The 23,769-nt window shown below is 41.5% G+C and overlaps 1 protein-coding gene across 10 annotated transcripts in view; it reads right to left on the reverse strand.

Annotated features, from left to right (window-relative positions):
- Window positions 1-7,325: 7,325 nt before the first annotated feature.
- Window positions 7,326-23,769, reverse strand: part of LOC149744014 (FAS-associated factor 2) — a 57,312-nt gene continuing 40,868 nt past the window's right edge. For 5 of the 10 annotated variants that reach the window (XM_089905142.1, XM_089905149.1, XM_089905147.1 and 2 more), the window contains 9 exons: window positions 23,061-23,195; window positions 21,314-21,390; window positions 18,841-18,979; window positions 17,142-17,227; window positions 16,950-17,041; window positions 15,155-15,368; window positions 14,017-14,188; window positions 13,243-13,386; window positions 7,326-8,189 (listed from right to left, as the gene is read on the reverse strand). In XM_089905142.1, coding sequence (XP_089761268.1) covers window positions 7,977-8,189; window positions 13,243-13,386; window positions 14,017-14,188; window positions 15,155-15,368; window positions 16,950-17,041; window positions 17,142-17,227; window positions 18,841-18,979; window positions 21,314-21,390; window positions 23,061-23,195 — 1,272 coding nt within the window. In that variant the 3' untranslated portion in view covers window positions 7,326-7,976. Of the gene's footprint in view, window positions 8,190-13,242; window positions 13,387-14,016; window positions 14,189-15,154; window positions 15,369-16,949; window positions 17,042-17,141; window positions 17,228-18,840; window positions 18,980-21,313; window positions 21,391-23,060; window positions 23,196-23,769 lie in introns of those variants that run through there. The other 5 variants (XM_089905145.1, XM_089905144.1, XM_089905143.1 and 2 more) reach the window with 5 other exon arrangements.

Consider the following 23,769-nt stretch of genomic DNA (forward strand, 5'->3'; position numbering starts at 1 on the left):
AAATGCAGTTATGAAGTTCCATCAGGGCCCTAGAATTGAGGCCCCAACTTCTAGGCTGGGGAACTGAGAGGCTCTGAATGCTCCCAGGTGACCTCTGTTTTCAGAAAGAAATCGGCAGCAGTGAGGGAGGTAGACTAGTAACTTTTTGTGCATATTCCCACCGTGTATTCTGGTCTCAGTCTCGCCTGGGCCCTCAGTTTGCTGAGACAGACTTCTGAGTCTTCCTACACTCTGTTCTCCTCTCTTAAATAGCCATTTTAAATCTCCCCAGTCTTCTTAGACCTCTGGCCCATCACTTCCCCCCAACCTGACAGATAGAACAGACACAATCACTTGGGGACACCCTCAACTTCTGCCTTCAAACCTACATTCCAGAAGTCAGAATGCACTGACTTCTGCTCCCATCCTTCCTCCTAAAGCCAATGCCTCCCACCACTCCAGTGGCATCTTTCTCTATTATCCCTTCTCTGTGTATCTTCAACCTCCTTCTCTAAAATCTCATTGCTTTTAGCATTTAAACATAATGAAGTCTCTCCTACCTTAAAACAATAACTCTTCCTCAGTCCTGGCTCCTATTTCCCCCCATACCTTTCACTGACAAATTTTGTGAGAGCTGCCTATACTCGATCTTTCCACTTCACCTCTCATGCATCACTTCTGCCTCTGACACTGTACTCCTCCACTGAAATAGCACCAGCCAAGGGCACCAGAGACTGCTTTTGTTTCTAAATTTAGTTGTCGGAAACCATCCTCAATTTCTCCCTCTCCTTGACCCTCCATATCTAATCAGCCTCCGAGCCTTGGCCACTGTCCCTCCTAAATAGTGCTCAGCCCATCATTAGACTCTTTCCGTCCCCAGGCCGCTCCTGATCCACGACTCTTATCATGTCACTTGTTGTCTTGCCTGCCGTCTTGCCCCCTCCCATCCAGTCTCTCCATGGTGAGAGAATCAGCTTTCTAAAACCCCAATCCCTTGTTTAAAACCCCTCAACGGCCTGCAGGATAAAGTGTGAATTCTTTAACCTCGTTTACGTATTCTGACCCTCAACCTGTGGGAATGGAAACAAGGTGACGCTTACTCTGTGTCAAATATCAGCTGGGCGACTTCTACATTCTGAAAGGTCTTGTAAGAGGCCAATGAAAATGGTAATTAAGAGGTCACAGGTGGGACTTCCCTGGTGGTGCAGTGGTTAAGAATCTGCCTGCCAATGCAGGGGACACGGGTTCGAGCCCTGGTCCGGGAAGATCCCACATGCCGCAGAGCAACTAAGCCCGTGCGCCACAACTACTGAGCTTGTGTCTAGAGCCTGCGTGCCACAACTACTGAAGCCTGTGCTCCACAAGAGAAGCCACCGCAATGAGAAGCCCGTGCACCGCAATGAAGAGTAGCCCCCGCTCACGTAACTAGAGAAAGCCCGCGCGTAGCACCAAGGACCCAACACAGCCAAAAATAAACAAATAAAACAAATTTTAAAAATACATTATTAAAAAAAAAAGAGGTCACAGGTGACCATAAGAGACAGTCAGTGGAGATGAAAGTATAATTAACAGGAGGTTAAGAAAGAAGTGGAGGCTGGTTGTGCAACCTATCTTGGCAGGGAAGGAGACAGAGTGGTGACTTGTGGGTAAAGCAACATTAAGATTTTGTAAGGGAGGAGATGCCAAACAGTTTTTGGTGGAAGATAAAGAGATCCAAGCAATTGGAAAGGGGATAGTTTTTGGTAAAGATCTGGCGATCATGACACAGATGGGAGACTGAGCACACACTGCTGATAGGAGTATAAATAACTTTTCTGCACCACAATTTGGAGATAACACAAACATTTTAAAAAGTAAAAATTTCCATTCCTTTTTGACACAGTAATTTCACTACGAAAACTTTTTTTTCCTGAGAAAATAAACATGGATGTGCATATTTAGCTACAGGGATGTTTATCAATCTATTAGATAATCTATTAGATAAAAGCAAACAAAAAGGTTAACAACCTAAATGTCACAATAGGCTTTTGATCAATTTATGGTACAGCTATTCAGTGAAATGCTGCATAGCCATTAAAAACGATATAGAAGAATGTGTGAAATAGAGATAATACAGTATTTACAATATTATCCCATTTCTGTATTAAAAATGTTTTTATATGCAATGAAAAGTCTGGGAAGATATACATCACAGTATTAACAGCAGACATCTCTGGACAGTGTGGTATAATACATTTTTTTGTTTCTTTGAACTTCCTAAAATTTCATCATGAAAACAACTTATAAAATCACACACACATACATAGGGAGTCCATTTATACAAAGTTTAAGAACAGGCAAAACTTCTATGGTGAAAGAAGTCAGAATAGTTGGTTATGTCTGAGAGTCTACTGATTGGGAAGGTGCACAAGGGAACTTTCTGGGGTAATGTGGTGTTCTGCATCTTAGTTTTGGTGTATACTTAGGTAAAATTTTATCAAGCTGTGGATTTAACAGCTGGACATTTTACTGGGTGTAAATTAGATCTCTTTTAAAAGAAAATACACCCACAAGACAGAAGAGAAACAGGAAGCAGGTGACATCACAGAACAATTTTGAGGTGAAAAAGGAAGATGAGGAAGTTCTGTGACAAGACCTCAGTTTTCTCAGGAAGTAAGATGTTGCAGTGGGTTTAGAGTGAGGAGGATGCAGGTGGGCTTGGATTTGAGAAAGGGGGACACAGTGAAGCAGTGCCTATGGTGTAGAAATGCATAGGGTTTCCTAGAGCTGGATCAAAGGAGTGGGCACCAACCCCGAGGGCTCTTCAACTCACTGTGATACATGCTAGGATTCTGCAGCTGAAGGAGCAAGAGGAAAGAAATCAAACGGTTGAGTTTACTTTGGGAATTGTGACAGTCAGTACTGGCTTGTAGTGGAGAGAGGCGTGAAGCCAAGATGACACCAGAAGGGAGACTGAAATGAGGGTGAAGGGACAGGAGGGCTTTGAAAGCAGAGTAAGGACAGTGGAGTTGGGTGGTAACAGCTGTGGTGAGAGGGACTGGTTCTGAAGTCCTGACGGTGAAGTAGTTCTGAGTGAAGGCCACACTCAAAGCAGGGGACTGCTGGCAAAGGAGGGAGGGAAGCGACCACTCATCTAAGTGTCCATCTACCCAATGCCAGGCACTCACAGATATCAGCTCATTTAAATGGCACCTGGAGGGGATTCCCTGGTGGTCCACTGGTTAGGACTTGGCACTTTCACTGCCGGGGGCCAGGGCACTAAGATCCTGAAAGCCACTTGGTACGGCCAAAACAAATTAAAAAAAAACCCAACCCCCCAAAAATGGCACCTGGACTTTTGCAAGGAATGTACTGCCATGAGGTTTATATAGGAGGAAACTTGCCCTAGATCAATCCGTAAGCAGCAGTTTCAAATCCAGATTTGACCCCAAAGCCACATCCCACCATACTCAGCTGCCACACAAGGCAAATCAGGAGCAGAAGAACTGGAATTTTAGGGAATCCAAATATGCAGATGTGAGTCATTGAGGTTGCTGGTGGAAACTATCCGTTGCCAACATCTGGAGAATGGCCAGTAGCAACCAGAACAGGATAAAGTAGTCCAAGCAGATGGCATGTACTTTGGGAGTTTGCCCTGGAGGACAGTGCATCAAAGTGGCAGAAGAGGCAAGAGGAAGGGACTCTGGTGGCTCGGGGATTGTGGCTCCATCAAAGTAAAAGCACACGTGGAGTTCCAACTGCAATGATGGAAGTGTGTCAAAAAAAAAGTGTCGGGCACTATTTGCCCATAAGCAAAGCCTCAACCCCTCCCCTTTTCCTCTCCTTCCTTAATCCATATGGGGTGAATTGCTAGCAGTGAGCAGCCCAAACTACAAACTGGCAAACAGTAATAGGAGCTTTTACCCAACACTTATTATGTGCCAGGCTGTCTGCAGCAGCAATTCACAGAATCTTCATGGAAATGGTACAGTTGGCCCTATTTTACTGATGATGAAACTGAAGCCTAGAGTTGAGGTTAGTTGGCCAAAATCACAGCCCCAGTCAGGATTTGAGACCAGGTGTATCTGGCATCAGAGTCTGCATCTTCCTTGACTCTATTAATCGATGGCAAAATTTTTATATGTGAGCTTCACAATGGCGAAGTATTCATTTTTAGTGGATTCTGACCCAAGGTGAGTAAACTCTTCTTGAAAACTTACTAGACAAAGACATTCTAGTTTACACTTAAGATGTGCATTTAAAAAAATTATATATACACACACACGCATACCCACCTACACACCTTTGGATAAGCAACAGGGCAGACTCTGAAGGTGACAAGAATCCATACTCACAGAAATGAGTTCTTTGCCCCGGAGAGACAGTGGGAAAGAGGAAGGCAAAGAATTGAGGCTTAAGTTTCCTCTCAGAAATGAAAATACGAGCAAAAATACCTAGGAGCATAGTTCCAATAGTCCAGAATCTGTTAGATCCAAAGTGACTCTTCTCTAGCCACTCATTTGCAAGGACATGGGTCTGTTCTGGCAGGAGAAACGACATGCCTTAAAAAACTGAGTTATTAATGCCAGAAAATATACCTTCAAAATACACTTCCTTAGAGAAAGGGGAACAAATACTGAATGACACCTGTGTCAGGTGCTTCATATACATTTTAAGTTTTTTTTTCCATTTATTTAATCTTTTAATCTACAAGCCTATCCTGAGGCAGATGATGTTAACTTTTCAGTTGGGGAAACTAAAGCTCATGGAAGCTAAAAAACTTGTCTGAGGTCATAAGGCTGACAAATGACAGAGCCTCAATTTGAACCCAGATCTGCCAGCTCCTTCTACTAAAGCACACTGCCTGAGCTGCCATTTTCCACAAGAACACATTGTAGAAGGTCTATTTTAACCCCTTGCTTCTTGGCAATGTTCCCTCTGTTCCCTCTCCTGGTGTTTTCCAACCTTGCCTTCAGACAGAGAAACATCTACCAGATCTCCCCTAGACAGAAAGACCCACAACTTGTTAGGAAATTTTTGTTATAAAACATTTAATGTTAACCTACAATACAATGTAAACTTTTATGAAAAAAATTTAAAGTACACTAGATTTCTTCAGTAAATTATCACGTAACTATTCAGGTGCAGTACAAGTTGGGGCACTGCATCCTTTGTGGATGGATTTCCTGTTGCTGCATCCCTCACAAGTCCTAAAAAAAACCAGTTGTAAAGTGGAGCTCCTTGTTCAAGCACCAGATAATACACTCCTGATTTTGCATTCTGGGGGTTATCACTCCTTCCCACAGTCATTTTCTGTAACTTTTTCCTTGGCCTTGGCACCATTAGCAATTTTCATGACAGCTCAGTTGAAGATTCTAGGTTCTTTTTATTTTTTTCTAAAAGAAATATTCTCCATTGGCCATCTCTTATCCAAACATCATAGTGAAAACAAGCAAGGAGAAAGAAGTATTTGCTGCAGGAAATTCTGCAGAAGTGAAAGAAAAGACTGAGGCTGCAGAAATTCGACTGACTTCAATTAGGTATCTTTGCTTGGTCAGTTCCTACGGAGATTCAGCTGAATCTACAACTTTAGTCTTGGGAGTACAAAACAAAACTGGAAACAAGTGTTTTTGTTTAGTTGATGACTTGCCATTTGGAAACAACAGCTGAAATAATTAGGAGGTGATTTGGAAAGAAGAGCAAATGCTTGCAGATCACCGGCTTCTCAGTATTTTCTCACTTGCAGGTCCCATCAAGTTCCCAGAGGTCCTTGGGAGTAACATACAGATTGTACGGGCGTTGACAAAATGTGCATCTTTCATGGAGGAGAGGAGATGGCACCTAGGCAGCAGGTCTAGGTCAGCATGAAGACAGGAAGCGAGACCGAGTAAAGCAGGGCTGTTTCAACGCTAGGAAGACTTTAATACTCTGGCATCTGACCTTCTTCACTGGACAAGTTATCAAAAGGCAAGAGGCGTAAAGTGCACATCATAGTATAAGATGCAGATTGAATTATTAAGAAAAAAATTTACAACTTCCCAAAGTGGTGTGGAAAAGATACTTGGTACACCCAGCCTGGTGAAGGTCCTTAATACCCTCCTACGCAGGGAAACAGCTCTGCATTCCAGACAGGGAGGGTGGCTCCGAGTTAAGTGGAAAAATTCATCTTTGCATGGTTGTCAGCAGGAAGTAGACTTCACGTAAGGTGGAGTGGAGAACACAGTTTATCCTTAGTCACTCCAGATACATTTTATGACAACAGTCGGAAAGCGATTTCCCACTCATCTGGACTTGGGACAGCAGGAAACAAAGTGAAAGAAAAACAGGCAGCCAGGAGCAGAATTAAAGTTTCCTGGAGATGGTGCTGCAGACACCTGTGCCAAGGCCACTGGGAAATTCTCAGGCTCCCCAGGTGATACCCATGGGGCTCATCACCCTGCCCCTTGGTGTTTACCCCAAACACTAAGGGTGGCAGAGAAGAGCAGTCACATCACTGCTACTTAAAAGAATGGTCCTTAGCTTTTAGCTAAGCAAGAGAAAGCCTTTGGAGGCTGCAAGTCTAGCAAGTTATGCTTTATGTTGACATGAACCCCTGGCCTCACAGCATGCTAGGGAACTGCAATAACTTCAGTAACTTCAGTAGGTTGCAGTGTTACAAGTTCTGCAAGTCTAGCTACAGAACACTTTGGAATACTTGTCAGCTCACGCTGACATCTGTGAATACATGGCCTGACCCCTATACTCATTACCATAAACTCAACCACAGATGAGACATCAGAGGGAAAAACCCCTACTGCTTCAACACAGCAATAGAGGGAGAGGATAAAACTGCCCCCAGCAGGTAGCTACACCAAAAACTGAAATGTGCCTTCCGACACTTTACACAGGCTGAGTTCTGTCTTGGCTCCCTTCGAGGCCTCCAGTTCTTTCAACCCTTAAAACACCACCACCACCACCACATTCCCAGTGAGACAGGTGGGGTATTCTCACATGGTTCTGCTGGTTCCACCACAGACCCTGCTTGTCCTCTGGAAAGGCACCAAGCTTGGCAATTCAGGAAAGCTCAGGGCTGGGCAGGAATAGCATGCACATGTCAGAACGCATATCCTTTGTTCAGATCCCATAATGACCACCTGGTCCAGATTCCAAGGAAAAGCTGCAGTTGTACGTATAGGTTAGTCTACACGGAGTTCATACCATGTATATGGGTGTATCTGTACATACACAGCCTTTGTAGAGCTACAAACCCAGATTTCCTCCCATTGTACCAAGTGGGATGCATAGGTGGCAAGAAAGGACAGCGAGAGTTGGACCAAAAAGAACCTCTCTGGGAACGTGAGAGGGACAATGGCAGAAATAAGCACAAACCAGCCTGGGACACCTTTATTACACTCTTGTGGGCTAAGGAGCCCAGGGCAAGAACTCATGGGTTTAAGAAATGGCTCTTTATCAAATGATGTTAAGGAAAAAAAATACACCTATGTCAGCCTCATTCCTTTGGTCATTACAAAGCAACAACAACAAAAAAATTAAAGTTATTCATAAATTGTGGGAAGTTCAAGGAACATCTCTGCTCTGTGCCTTCCCTTCCCTCTCTTCTCCAGAGGTGGAAGAAGCAAGTCCTCAGGAGATGCTGCAATAGCTGGTTGTTGGAGGTTTTTTCACTTTTATTTTCTATAAAAGCAAGAATGAATGAGATCTAGTGGGAATGTCCCCTTCCCCAGTTGGGACAATGGCTGGGTTGGAGGTGAAGAGTCTCCTTTCACTGGAAGGTGTGGTGCAGAGGCAGTAGGGAAGGGTGGGTTCGCCAGCAGGAACGTTCACTGCTAACCTCGAGTGCACACACAGGTGGTGACTTTTGCAGGCAGCATGGTTTCTGATCCTTCCTGAGGATGCAGCAGTCTTTTAAAAAAAATATTGTATTATAATAATAATAATATGAATTTCTCTCTCTTATTTTTTTGTTTTTTTCCATTTCTTTTAGGGATTGGGGTTGAAAAGGAGAGGAAGAAAAAGTGTCATTCGTCTGTTAGGTCCTGAACAAAGAGAACTTCTGTGTGGCTGAGTCCGGCCTCCTGCAGCGTGGGGGGGTTGGGCCACTCCTCTGAAGGGGTGCAGGGCAGCACCCTCCGGGGAAAATTGGCTTCAATCTGAAACTTTTCAGGGCTTTCTTTCAAGGAGAATAAGAAGTCGTGGATTACCTGCAGAAAAAGAAGGTAATTTTCTATTACCTATAGAAAAAGAAGGGCAGTGAGAAAAAGACAAAGACACACACACACACACAACCATGAAATCAAATATACCCCAGCTCTCCCCAGGGTAACTTGGAGATATGAAGTAATCACATTAGACTGAAATTCCATTTCAAAGTCGATCAATTTCAAAGAGCAAACATGTCGGACAACTCTTTCAAGAGATTTATTACACAGCCCAATGCTAGTCCTACTCTGAATTGACCCATCTGTTTCTTTTTTGAAAACCTGTCTGATATAAAGTTAAACATTTTTAACTTACAAATAATCAAGAGTTACAGAAAAGTTGGAAGCACAGGTACAGAATTTTTTCTTTGAACCTGTTGAAAGTGAGCTACCAACTGAATGTCCCATCACCCCAGAATACTTGTGTATATCTTTTCTTTTTTTTTTTTTTTTCGGTAAGCGGGCCTCTCACTGCTGTGGCCTCTCCCGTTGCGGAGCACAGGCTCCGGATGCGCAGGCTCAGCGGCCATGGCTCACGGGCCCAGCCGCTCCGCGGCATGTGGGATCCTCCCGGACCGGGGCACGAACCCGTGTCCCCCCCATCGGCAGGCGGACTCTCAACCACCGCGCCACCAGGGAAGCCCTCTTGTGTATATCTTAAAAACAGGGCAATCACCTTCATAATACAACCCTCAAAATCAGGAAACTTAACTGATACATTACTACTGTAATATAATAATGTACATTAAATTTTTATTCAGGCCCCATTCAAGTCTTGGCAGTTGCCTTTTATAGCAAAAGGATCCAGTTTTAAATTGTATGTTGCATTTAGTAGTTGTCACATCTCCTAAGTCTGCTCCTTTCAGCCTGGAACAAATCCTCAGGATTTCCTTGACTTTCACGACCTTGACACTCCTAAAGATTACTGGTCAGTTACTTTGTCTCTCAATTCGTTTATCTGATGTTTACTCTTTTTTTTTTTAACTTATTTATTTATTTTATATTTATTTTTGGCTGTGTTGGGTCTTCGTTTCTGTGCGAGGGCTTTCTCCAGTTGTGGAGAGCGGGGGCCACTCTTCATCGCGGTGCGCAGGCCTCTCACTGTCGCGGCCTCTCCCGTTGCGGAGCACAGGCTCCAGACGCGCAGGCTCAGTAGTTGTGGCTCATGGGCCCAGCCGCTCCACGGCATGTGGGATCTTCCCGGACCGGGACATGAACCCTTGTCCCCTGCATTGGCAGGCAGATTCTTAACCACTGCGACACCAGGGAAGCCCTGATGTTTACTCTTGATTAGATTCCAGTTATGCTTCTTTGACAGGAGTATTACAGAAATGATACTGTGCTCTACTCAATGCATCCTATTCAGGTGGAGTACAATTTCATTTTGCTCCATTACCTATGATGTCCACTGTGACCACTTGATTAAGATGGTGCCTGCCAGGCCTCTCCACTCTAAGTTAGTCTTTTCTCCTTTGTTATTAATGAGCATTTTTTTGGGGGGGGGGTACTCTGAGACTACAGAGACATTCGGCTCCTCAAACTTTCTTCAATTTATTTATTTATATTAATATAGAGCCATGCTTTCCTATTTTATTCAATAGGTTCTAATGTTCAAACTGTTTCAGATGGAGTCTGAGGAGCCCAATCAAGCTGGCCTCCACGTCTTTCTGACGTGTCTCCATCATTCTTTGAACAATTCCTTGCTTTGTGGTACAAGGTGTTCCAGGCTAATCTTGTATTTTCCCTGTCCCAGTCCTGGAATCAGCCATTTCTCCAAGGAACCGTGATTCTTCTTAATGGACAATGCTATTTAAAAACCACGATCTAGGGAATTCCCTGGAGGTCCAGTGTTTAGGATTCCACGCTTCCACTGCAGGGAGCATGGGTTCGATCCCTGGTCGGGGAACTAAGACCTTGCATGCTGTGTGGTGCGGCCAAAAACGAAAAAACAGAAAATAAATAAATAACAACCACGACCTAGGTGCTAGGTATGTTCATTGCTATTGGGGTGCTGATGTTCCCAAGCACTCGCTGTGGAGAAAGCCAGACAATGTGTACATACATATATGCATCTATATTTCTATTTCCCCCTGTATACTGACAGCCATGAGTTGATTCCCCTCTCCTCATGTATACCCTCCTTACCTGGTTCTGGATTTAACACCCACCCCATCCCCAGGCCACTTGGGCTCTGACCTCTCTGCACTGGGTGCTCTCACATATGCACACCTCCTTCACTTGATCGAGATCTGACACCTTCCACGTAGACCTCTCTTCTGTGAGAAAGCCCTCTTCACCCTGTACCCTGGCAAGGTACAGGTAAATTCTTATTTTCCCCTGTCTCTTAATGCCACACATTAAGAACAGGCACCCTGGATCTGATCTATGGTCCTCTTTATCTCAAAGTCTGTTTTTAACAAGACTCTAAGGGATGTGCAGTGAAGGGCACTGCTGACCTCTTTCAGGTCCATCCCAAAGATCAGGAGCACCCCATTCAAGTTACCCTTACTTTTTTGAGGGTATCTATTTCTATTTCCTTTTTGTTCCACCTTTCATAAGTTTATTTCCCTCTGCCTGAAGAGGCTATTGCTACAAATCCATTTAAGGAGTAAATTCATTTTCCTTTCACCTAATCCATTCATGATTTTACAAAATTCTCATATTTTGGTCCATCAACCTTAATCACTTTCAGCTCCTTTCTCTGTCTTTGCAATTTCCATTAACATTCATTCTCCTTTTCTTTTCTTTTCTTGAAATGCATCAGTTAGACTTGCACCAAGTATTCTTGGTATGAACCCAACAGGGTTTTACAAAAGGGCAAAATATCTTGCTTCCTTTTCAGTCACTGCTTGACAATACTCAACACTGATACAACACTGACATTTTCTGTTTATCATTGGCAATGCACCAATACCATCAGGAAACAGATGAAATCACCTCTACAGGTCCCTTGTGGTTCATAATGGATAGAAAAATGATTTCTGGGCTGAGTATAATTTGGTTTCTCTCTTACATGCATTCATTTAGGAGAAAGTCAGCTGCCACTTTTCTGCTCACTCTTGAAGGCTAGAGATTTTTCTACAGTTTACCCTTTTTTATCCTAGCTTTTAACAACTGTCAAGAGCTGAGCATCATACACAAACTGAGCATTTTGCTGAACATTCACTCATTGAGAGTATTTATAAAGGGTAGAGCTCACAGAAGATCACACAAAGTCTGCAGGAGCACTAAAAAACTGTAACTCACTATTCAGTTACATGTTATTAACTCTATAAATGTTAAATGAAAGGCCAGCACTGCCAATACACCTCTCCTCTTACACTTCTTTCTTTCCCATCTGATCCTTGTCCCCATTTACGAATTATTTCTCTCCATCTGAAGTTTTTTTCTTCTTTAAAAAATAACTTGTAGTGTAAACATATTTAAAAAGCCTACAAGGATTAAATATTTAACAAATGGGTTGGTTCCCCTTTGGCTAAAAGTCTATTCTATTCCACAATTCTAACAGATTTTCCTCCAAAACTCTCAAGAGAGGAAATTTTGGTTACGCTTTTCATATACAAAATGATAATTAGAGTTTGGGGAGTAAAAGCTCCATAAGCGCTTGGGCATACTACAGAGAAACTGTCAGTGAACATGGCTGCAAGCTAATACTCACACAGAAAACAGTAGTTAGGAAACACATCAAGGAAAGGGAATGAACATTTAGAAACCATCTACTACATGCTAGGTCCTGTGTGAGGCTCATTCATGTTATTCCCAACTAAAACATCCAAAGTTAGAGATGTGAGCACCTTCCCCCATATAAATCAATGTATAAATGAGAGATAAACAAATAAAACGAGGAAGCTGTTGCTTCTCTCTCACTAGGATGCCTCACAACGTTTTACTCTGAATTAGCTCTTTGAATCGTCTTACATTCCTTACTGGCCAGTAAGCTCCATGAATTCCAGAACCACGCTTTACTCACCTGCATAACCCCTAGGGTGCCTAGCACAGTGCCTGACATACCTTCAGTTTAATGTTATCAGAGGACAGGTTATATTTCCATTTTACATGCAGGATATATCTGAGGCCCTATAAGAGACTCTGTAACTTGTCCAATGTTTTCCAGTTAAACAGGAGAAGTAATGAATGTGCTACCCAGCCTCACCTGACTACAGAGCATCCACATTTCTATTATGCAGTTTATTCTTGATTATTTCAAATGATCAGGGAAATGGCAGCATCTATTATAGTTGTAAACTTGGAAAGGCAACTTACCAATGCTCAATATAAACAGGAACTTCCTTCTGATAATAAACACCAAAAACAATAGCATTTGAATGCTTACTATGAGCCAGGCACAATGTTGAGCACTTTACATATGAACTTAATCCTAACAATCCTATTAGAGAGTGACTATTATACCCATTTTAAAGATGAAGAAACTGAGGCTTACAGATTAAGTAAACTGACCAAGGAAACACACCTATTAACACTGGAACAATGAGAATTTGATCTTCATTCTGTGAGACTCTGAGAGTCTCTGCTTGTAACTACATCCCTATGGAATGACAAACACTATTTACCTATGGACACCAGATATACAAGGTAGCCCTACTAAGTGGGGCTTCTAATGGGCTGAGTAGAAAGAAAGAGTGACAACTGCATGCAAGCTGTGCATGCACTTATATTCAGTTGTGTAATTCCAGTCCTTCCAGGGCAGCGGGGATAGAGTTTTTTCTACACAGCAAGGGGTTCTGGTGGGATTCTAAAGCCAATGTGAGTCGAGCAGCTTGGAAGAGCCTCCCACCTCCAACATACAAGTCTTTTGTGGGACTTCTTGGTAAGCTATCTTTTCTTCTTAGCAGAGCTCAAACATGATAAAATGAAACCTTAATAACTGCTTTGAGTTGGCAGCTAGACCTGAAGGAACATACAATAATTCAGTGCACTCTTCTCTCTGCCCCACCTCCTTCCTCCCCTGTTCATCAGAGCAGCAGATACAGCAATAACACTCTTGAGAGTCTTTAAAAGTTTCCATATCTACAGCCCAGACAGCCCAGACTTTACATACACTTCACACAACTTAGGCAGTCCTTACTGTTAGAGACTGTGAAAAGTGGAATCGTCTTTCTACTCGAGAATCATTGGGTAATTTGAAAATGATTTTGACACTTTCAGGGTCATCAGGGGAAGGCTCCGGGGGCAGGCACTCCAACTTCCTTTCCTTCTCCTCTTGCAAATTCTGTAGAGACACAAAGCAAAGGTGAGGCTATGGCTCCAATCAGGGAACAAGGAAACAAGAAACACAATCACAACATGTAGGTTTACTAGGCAGTCAGACGAAAAATTAATGACCAGTATCAGAAGAAAACTTCTTGGCAAGGGTCAGAAACACTCTAATTCAAATTATATTTATTTGATTACATACTATTGCATCACATGTATTATTTATTGACTATGTTAAGGTATGTAACTGTTAGAAAAAAGGGAATGACTAAAAGACCCTGGCTATAATCAAGTGGCAATATGCAATGAAACAAGATGATGAATAAAATGTCAGATGAGCTAAACACTGGTACTAAGAATGAATGCTTAAAATCTACTGCTGTGAATTAGCATATTGAACTGCTTATTATCTATTTATACTTACTTTTCATGGAACAGAGCTGTTCTGCCTAACTTTTACTTACTCTTGTATTTGTTTTAATAAACTTTTTAAACAATTAAAAAATACTTTTTGTGAAAATGTAGTAAATATTAAAATGGCATGGAGAATTTAAATCACTCACAATCCTATCTAGTTTTTTTCTTTCACACTTGAGAAAAGACCAGTTTGAGAGTCACCAGAAGTAAATAAAGACAGGCTCCTTACCCGCCGCCGTCTCTCCTCTGCCAACTTCTGCTGCTGCACCTCTTCCTCCTTCCGCCGCTTCCGCTCCCGCTCCTCCCGCTTCTTTCTCTCTTTCTCCTGGTCAGCCCGGAGAGAGGCCAAGTAGGCCTCATCCTGTTGTTGTCTCAGCACCTGGGTCTGGTTTCGTTCTTCCCTGTGGACAGATCAAAAGCATAGAGGGAAAAAATAAATCTCACAAAGCTCTGTGTTTTCTTATATTGAAATTTTTTAGGGGGTTAAAAAGGTTGACAATCTTGGCAGATGACCAGTTAATACTACCATAAGGGATTCAGATTCTCATGCAGAATCTGAATGAGCCATCTCTTTTCTTACTTTAATTTGGCAGAAAAAGAAATGGCAAGCTTTTCCCTCTCTTTTTAACTTTCCATGTAAAACTATCCTTTCCCCCCAATCCTAACAGAAGTAACACAATATTATTGCCATAAAGTGATCAGTGGGATCATATTTTATAGGTAAATACCTTTCTGGGTTACAACATTTTTGTGTATGTTGCTTTCATAAAACCAAAAAACCACATACACACATTTTAGAAGATGTGAAAAATAAAGAAACATCTTATTCAGAGTTCTACTAATCAAAGAGAAAACACTGTAACATTTTGGGATATTTCTTTTTCTCTCCAAAAAATTGTGTATTTACGTAGGAGTGTGTGTGTCTGTGTCTATAAAATTAAAAGAAAATATCCCAGAATGTTAAAAGTGGTGGTAGGATTATGAGTGATTTAACATTTCTTCTGTGCTTTTCTATGTTTCCTGAATTTTCTACATTAATTAATGTACATTACTTATGTGATGGGGGAGGAGTTATAACCAAGTTATAAGCATTCCTCATTTTTTACATTTAAGTTCTTTATATCATGCTCAGCTATTTTAAATGACACAATTTACATTCCTGAGCATAGAGTCCTGTCTTTATTTTGAATCACATCTCCAAGAAAAGATGATCTGATAGAGTTATTTAGGTCAAAATATATAAATAACACTAAATGGACAAGGCTTTTAAAGTTGCCTAACAGAGAAGAAGTCAGGATTTGTGGAGCCCCAGGTAAGGCACCCAAGTCTACAGCTGGTCTCAGTTCCAGAGAGGAACTCCCCTGTACCTCTCTAGGCGTTCTGACACCAGGTAAGTCTGGTTTGCATCCATGATAAATGTCAGCTGGTTAATGAGGTCATCAGGCTGAATGAGGCCTTCTAGCCGTCCTACCACAGTCATTCTCCGATCCTTCAACATAATCATGGCCAGGAATGGATAGGTGTTTTCTCTTAAAGCCTGCGAGACTGACAGAAAGAAGACCCAAAAGATCAAGGGCAGGACTTAGGGATAAAACAGATTAATTCTTAGACTTTACACAACAAGCAAGAGAGAACTGCTTTGGTGTCAGTTGGGAAAGAAGGGAGGTGTCATTTATTCCCTGCCTACCTTTTTCCCTCCTAGTTTCTCAATCTTTTTGCTGTTGTTGTTATATATTTGTGTCCCTATTCCCAGGTAATTTGATTAGAGTAGGACAGGCTTTTCTGGTGGGGTGTGGTTGTCATGATGATGCTAGGGCAGGCTGCAGAGTTCAAGAACAATGTCTATTTGATGGAGGGAAAAGGATCTACAAAGACTCTGGCTACTGCTCAGCATAATTTCCCCCTGTGTCGAAGGGGACAAGGCTGCAAGTCTCAAGCTTTATGTTACTGGTGAGGATCTCCACCATCATCTTCCCTGTCTTTTGTTCCTCTCATCCAATCCCTTCCTTATCCCCTTTTCCTATGTCCCACCTGCCCCCACCCACTAAAAAAGGGCTAGCTTTTCTGTTCTGAAGGAGTTTAGAAAGTTGGTCTTCCAAATAACCAAGATTTTACAATTACAGAGCTTTACCCGTTTTACCTTATGATTTGAAAGAAGAGATTTTAAGCTTCTGTTAAAAATATCCTTAGTCTCCTTCTATCTATCACTCCTCACACCCAAAGCCGTAAGAGAATGGCAAAACATATACTGCAGGAACTTATCAGATGTTTAAAAACCAATTAGGAATAACAATTCGGATTCCAGGATGTAGACAAAACATCTGCTGCATCTTTGGTTCTCAGGATTTAGCACAGCACCTGGTATGCTAGTATATATTCAAAAGTTGCTGAATAGAAGTAGCTGCAAAGTAACTACATTTTCCTTCACTAGATGCCTTTATATCTTATACTGACTTCTAAAGATATTTACCTCCAGTTAAGAGTTAGTTATAGTCAGCAAAGATCTGAGCTTTCTGAATCCCTATCAGCACTCAGGGTACTCACTCATTGTGCAAGAAGCTCTGTTAAAATTGCTGATGACAAGAATAAACTCTTCAGTAAAAAACTCATTAAGATTAAAGGCAAGCTGCTGGCCAGGACTGGGTTTTTTTTTTTTTTTTTTTTTTTGCAGTACGCAGGCCTCTCACTTTTGTGGCCTCTTCCGTTACGGAACACAGGCTCCGGACGCGCAAGCTCAGCGGCCATGGCTCACGGGCCCAGCCGCTCCGCGGCATGTGGGATCTTCCCGGACCGGAGCACGAACCCGTGTGCCCTGCATCGGCAGGCGGACTCTCAACCACTGCACCACCAGGGAAGCCCCAGGACTGGGTATTTTTAAAAATAAAACAGGCTCTGGCAATGGTTAACTGTAATGAATGGGCTAGAGCCTGACAGACCTGAGCTTGCTCCAGAACTTGCTAACTGTATGATCCTGGGCCAGTGGCTTAAACTCTCTGAGCTTGTTTCCTAAACCATAAAGTGGAGGTAATACAACCCCCATCTCTCAGGACTGCTGAGAGGATTGGTCAGCCACAGAATAGTCATGCAATAAATGGCATGTCCTTCCAGATTATTCCAAAGATATCTCAACAATCTCAATGAGGCAAAAGAAACACGACTTACCCCTGTATCCCTCAGGTTTGTTTGTGGAGCATGCCCAGAAGAGCATCCTAGTGTTTATTAGTGAAATAACTTCAGGAGCACAAAGTGTGGTGCTGTGGAGAGGGATGAAGAAGACATGATAAGAACTTGCTTACTACAAATTATCAGTAGATAAGATCAGAAAAGAGGAAAAAAAAAAATCAATCCACTTACCGACAGAACTCATCAGAGTCCTGGTGATCATCTCCATGAAGATAAACCAAAAGAAAGCGAAGCTCCCGTTTGGCATCATTAAGTGCCTGTGAGAAACAAAAGATCACAAATTATGATGATGACTGTGCCTCAAACTTTTAATTAGGCTAAGGGTCCTAATGGATACAGCTACGTATTTAGGAACAAAGGAAGAAATGAGGGAAAAAGGTGAGCAAGAAAACCAGAAAATTCCTGGGCTCCTACCTTCATAACCCTGGCATTTCTCTCCCTACAAAAAGTCCATGCTAACAAGCTTCAATGAAAAAGTTTTTAGTGTTGTTAGGATTTAAATTCTATCGGGCACATAAGAGTAGGCAGGCTGACAAAAAAAAAGCCCCCTCCCCACCCAATCACAGAAAAGTCATCTGTTCCCACAATCTAAAGGAAGATGTAAACAGGAAAATCTGACCTGAAAAGGGAGATGAGAGTTTTGCCACTTTACAGCTACAACATAAAAAATACTGCGAAGATGAGCCTGATCCAAGGCCACATACCAAGCAGGGATGAGGGACTGAGGGACCCAAGGGCATTTTAAAGAGCATGGGGTTTAAAAGATCTTCAAAGACAAGGCTAGTGTCCCAGATTTCTGTGTATGCTTTTGCATTTGCAGAATCCCAAGTACATTACAATTTAATTAAGATTTCCTAAATGACCACTGGTGGTCTACCTTCAGGATTACAGCAAAGAGGGTGTATGAGAGGTGCCCATCTCATTCATGTCTGTATCTCTAGCATTGAGCACAATGCGTGGCATATAGTACGTGCTTAATGCTCATTGAGTGGGGTGGGAGCAGCCAGTGGGAAAAAGCAGATGTGGGAGAATCACAGAAGGAAGCAAGAGTAAGCATTTTTCTCTTTCTCCAGATAGATCCAGGAATCCTGGAGGCTGCAGAACCACCCTCAGGCATAAGGTGTTACTTCTACATTTTTCTCTGGTAAACTAGAGATATGCCCAACACCCATAGAACTCCTAATTTTTGCTCCCTGAGAGGTAACAACAGTCGAATGTCTGCATGGCTTGGGTTGAATGAGATGTGTTGCTTTGAGTCTATCCCCTTATTCAATTCTGTGAGGGATACAAGACTTAGGTTTTGCCTATAAGGAGGAGCTTACAGTCTGGTACAGGAGATAAGACATTAACACAAACAACTATAAAATAAGGAAGAATGTGAAATTGCTATAACGTTTAAAAAAAAAGAAAACCACTATGAAAGTGCAAAAGGAAAGACTACTATTTTAGATTGCAAGTAGGCAGGGTAGGGCGCAACAATTAGGAAAGGGTACAAGAGGGGAGTGACATGAGCTAGTGAAGGATGGGCAAGATTCCAATTAGCAAAAATGTGAGGAAGGCATTCTAGATAGAGGAAACAGTAAATCAAAAGCAAAGGCACAGAGGTGGGAAAGTACAGAGTATGTTAAGGGAATGGTCAGCTGGAACCTAGGGTATAGGGAAACAAGTTATGCAGGAAAGACCTCAAAAGGAGGTTGGGATTAGATCAAGGAGGGCCCAGCTAAAGGGCTTGGTCTCTTTTTGTGTAAGCAATAAAAAGCTATTTAAAGTTTCTGAATAAAAGAATGACATGATCAGTGCTAAGCTATGCTTTCCTTTGAGGATAGAATCATATCAATAAATTGGCATCTATATGGTTTGTGGCACTGACCTGGCTGTACGTTCCCTGGTAGAAGACAGGGTGTGCCCTCCCATATTTCTCTTCAAAAGAGTGCATAAATGAAACAATGTCCCCAACGGGGTCAGTGACCCGGCTGCGAGGGTCAGGCCGTATAAAACGAAGAGCAAACCTGGGGAGGAAGGAATAAATATCACATGAATCGGCTTACTGCAGTGCATATGGAGTGGGCCAGTTTGTAAAGATTCCTATAGCAGAGCCATGGGCATGGCAGCACAGGGAGGTGAACGGTCTGTGAGTGGACCATCAAACCTGAGAGTACAGGCTAGCTCAAAAGCCACAAAGCAGCAAGTGCTACACCACTGTCTGCTTAAGAAGAATGCAAATTACTAGAATTATAAATTCCAACACTGGCCTAAACAAATCTTGAGTGCTTTTTGCAGAAAAATTTAGGGCTATAAGAATTGGGAAAGGAAGACGCAATATTCAAAAAGATCACAGGTCAGGCTGTGCCCCCAGACTCTCCATAACGGCACTGTCTAAAACAGCAGCCATGAGCCACATGTGGCTATCTAAATTACCAAGAAAATTAATTTAATTAAATACAATTTTTAAAATTCACTTCCTCACTCACACCAGCCACATTTCAAGTGCTCAACAGCCACATGTGGCTAGTGGCTTCCACACTAGACACTGCAGATATAGAACATTTCCATCATCACAGAAAGTTCTATTAGTGCTGTTCTAGAACAGAGCTGTATCTCTTTCTGGTTCTTCTACTTGCCTCTCCCTTTCCTTTCTGTTCTCCTGGGATTCTGAATTATGAGTCCACATTCCCAAACTATTCAAATTATGGACAAGAACTTCAAATCCAAACTTGCAGTCATGACTGACTTGCTCTTCAACGGGGCAAGTAAATTCTGCTCAGTGATTTATGGTTGATAGCATCCATGGAGGAAGTTACAAAACGGATCTAGACAACACGGGCAGAGTTGGAGACCTGGCAGTTACTGTAAGGTTAAAGACAGTACCACACATCTGTTTCTAAAGAGCCCATCTTATCACATTTGTATAGTACCATTTATTTATCCTCTGGGTTTCCATAAAAGGCAAAGGAGCAGGGGCTTGATAAGTCAATGTGCTATGTAACATTAAATAAGTTACTTGGATGATACAGTTGCATTAAAATTAGTAACACATGCCATGCATATTTTTTCCCAAAGCAAACAATATTCATATACTTAAAGAAATATCAGCATAGAAAAGCTGACTAAACTATGATACCTTCCTTACCAAATATTGAGCCAATTCCTTATCCCCTTAACAAATTCCCCATATAAACATGATTTCACTTGGAATTTCTCCTGAGTAATCAAATCAAACTCATTGACACAAACATTCCAGAGCAAATTAAAAACAAAGGTAAGAAGCTGTGTATGTGAGGGAGTGATTAGAAATCCTTAAGAAGATTAATGTTTTGATAACTTTCTCTGAAATCAAGTATTTTAGGATTATCTTATTACTCTTTAAGTTTTCAAATTTTGATGAATGGATAAAGGTTTTAATTTTTTTATTTCTCATTACAATATATTCCAATGGCCAACACAATTTAGGACAATCAGCTTTTTAAAAAAAATAGAGATATCAACTAAGACTTAAGGTTTTTACATGCCCATTCTTAGGTATTGTCTGATCCTCTGCAGCTGCTGGGTCCTTACCTTCAGGCTCTGCTCCCTAGAGCAAGGCAAAGATTAGCCCATATTTAGAGGAAGGTATAGAATGCCCTGTATGCAAGGCTCCATCTGTTGGCGTGGATGCCCACAAAACATTTTAGTTCTCCATGAAGTCTAGGTGTGGGTTCATCTACTACTGAGTTCCAGACCAGACACCCCAAGTCTGATGTGCCAGAAACTTGGGCCCCTTGACATTTTCCAGCCTTTCTGTAGCTTCCTGTGCTGAGCTCTCCAAATGGTACATGAAGGAATTAAGAAGAAAGGTGAAAGTGTGAAGCAAGTGGGTACACATATGGAAGGGTTCCAGTGCCAGCAACCTATGGGTTGCCAGGACAGAGGAAAATGTACAGGAGGTGTGTCTAGAATGGTGAAACTGTTATAGGAGGAATCTAGAAGAAAGTAGGTCATCTCAGAGCAAAAGAATTTGTTGGAATTATGAGTTGTAAAATGATTTAGGGTAAAAGTTACAAGGAGTGTGAAGCTAGTAAAGATAACAGAGGTTGGAAAGGAAAGGGTGTGAAGATTAACTAGGGAATGTAGGGGGACAAACATGTGGGATAGGGAGGCAGACTTATTTGTGAAAATGATATCATCTGTTGTTATGTCTGAAAAACCGAAAATATTTTCATGCTATATGACTACTTCAGGAAAAGTATTCAATCTGATGACAAACTGGCAGCCAAAATTGATAGAGCATAAACCTTATTCTGGTCTATGTTTCAGCTCCAACATCTACCTTGTTACTACTAACACATACGTACAAAGGTACATACCTAAATATATCAAGTATTGTATAATAGGTAAACCGGAATGGAAGCATTATCAAGTAATAACCCCATCCAAGCAGCCCCTGAAATTCCAAAAACAAAGTTAGATATCATTCTCTCAATCCCTAATACCTTAATTGCTAGTTAAGATTTTCATTCTTTTTTGTCCTTTTCTTGTAATTTCTGCCTCTGCAAAACAAGGTTCCCTTTTCCTGGCCCACCTCATCCTTCTTAAAAACCAACTACCTTTGACCTCACTTCATCTAATACTATTATATTTTTCTTTTATACAATCATTTTTGTATTAAATTTGCTCGAACACTTATTCTGCAGCTACTTACATACATTAGCTGTCAAATTCAGTTGCAAGTTTTCCTCCCTAAATCATAAATATTCATTCTTTCCTTTTTAGACTTAATACATTAAAATGTGGTATATAGAAATAACAAGAAAGATAACCACTACTGCTACCTTGAACATTTGTATATAAATGACAAATAATTATATTAACCACAATTATAAATCTCCAAACAGCTGCTAATCTTGGTAATACTCTTAATTATTATTTTAACAGTGTTGATTACTGCTGCTCTTATTATTAATTAGCAAATATATAGGGCTCTATAGCTTACAAAACATTTCTTACACGGTATATTGTGTTAATCTGAGACCCTCTGTGTCCATGGCCAGGGAGCTCTAGAGCTCTGGAGCTCCATTAGTGGACATTAGGGTCCCAAACACATTCAAGCCCAAAACAACTGGAGAAACACTGGACACATACAGAACTACTCCTTTTTTTTTTAATTTAAAAAAGAAAAAAATTTTCTTTTTCTTTTTCTTTCTTTTTTTTTTTGGCCACACCACACGGCTTGCAGCATCTTAGTTCCTTGACCAGGGATTGAACCTGGGCCCTCAGCACTGAAAGTGCAGTCCTAACCACTGGACCGCCAGGGAATTCCCTAGAACTACTCCTTGAATCATATAATTGCTCTAGGAATCTGTGCTGTTCTACTTCAGAATACCCCCAAAACATCTACTTAGAAACTATTTTTAAAACATTATCAAGTACTCCACAAAAAGGAGTGATGGAGTAAACTCTAAATCCAAGTATAAGAGGTGAGTGTAACTCCAAGAATAAGAAACTCCAAAAAGTTCTCTGGAGTGTTCACTATCAGTATACACACCTGACTTCCCTAATTTGACTGTGAATAATTTGAAGAGGGAAGAATGCCTCTTTATTCATCTCTAGATCCCCAACAGCAAAATATCAAGTACCTTGGAACACTCTTAAATGCTTGCTGAATTTAACTGAACCACCTCCTTGCTGCTAGCCCTTCAAGACTAATTTCTCCCACAGAGATTACAAGTACTTCCCTAGAAGTAGCTTAAAATTAAGTAAAATGAAGCAACAAAGAATTCAGTAAACACTCTAACTTAAGAGTGGAAGATCTATTAAACACGTAGCAAACATTTTTAGACATGTAAATACATGTAGATGAAGTGCTATAAACAAGGCACAGAAAACTCTTCAAATAACTGGCATGGAAACAGGAAAAAAAAGGATACTTTCATTGGTTCACTAAGGAATAAAGGAAAAATGATAAACCCAATAAACCTACCAAGGAGCTAGGTCAAGCTAACAGGTTTATATTCTGAATATTCCTTTTGTTCCTATCATACAGAGATCAACATAACCAAGTGAAAGAACTTTTAAAATAAAAAAGGGAGAAATTCCAGCTATGAAATAACTTGCCCTTGGTTGTGGTCTTGAAACAACATAGCTGTAGATCCTGTGGTCGGCTGTATTAACTTGCAAGGGTCGGGATGGTGGTGGGTTGAAAACACTCGGTACACCCTCTTGCTCGTTCAATCTGTCCTGTACAGCAGCCTGAGAAGAAAAGAATAGCAAGAACTTCAGTGATGCTCAAATCAACCTAGAAGAGATGAGACAACCATTGCTGGTGTTTCGAAATAGGTCACCAGGGAGTATATATTCATGAACCTTTCTTTAACTTGCTATGGTGGGAGGCAATGTGTGGTGATGGCTCCAGAATTCATACACAGTAGAGGAGTACTAGGAACTTGTCTGGAAGCTCACTGCTTTTATTAAGATGGCATGTGTTATTTAGGGTGGCTGGGATACAAGGTGCTTCACTGTACAAGCGTAAGGAAAACCATCCACAGAGAACACAGCAAAGCAGACTGTGTCCCCAGAGCTGTGCAATGGAGCAATCCTGATGGGTTGGTGTTTGATGGAAGGCTTGGCTTTGGAGCAGAGAAACTTAGGTCTGAATCCTAGCTCCAGCACTCAGAAGAGTTGCTTGGATTCTGTGCCTCACTTTTTCATGTGCAAAATGAAGAAACAATACTTCTCAGGGTTAATTTGAACAATTAATGAGGTGACCATACACAAAGATTCTAATATAATTCCTGGCAGACAGACGATCTTCAGTAAAAAGTCT

This window comes from Delphinapterus leucas, unplaced genomic scaffold, assembly GCF_059928025.1.
Source record: "Delphinapterus leucas isolate spDelLeu-1000000601 "Yukka" unplaced genomic scaffold, BTC_Dleu_Yukka2 spDelLeu_asBTCV2_sq25, whole genome shotgun sequence".
Classification (NCBI taxonomy): Eukaryota; Metazoa; Chordata; class Mammalia; order Artiodactyla; family Monodontidae; genus Delphinapterus; species Delphinapterus leucas.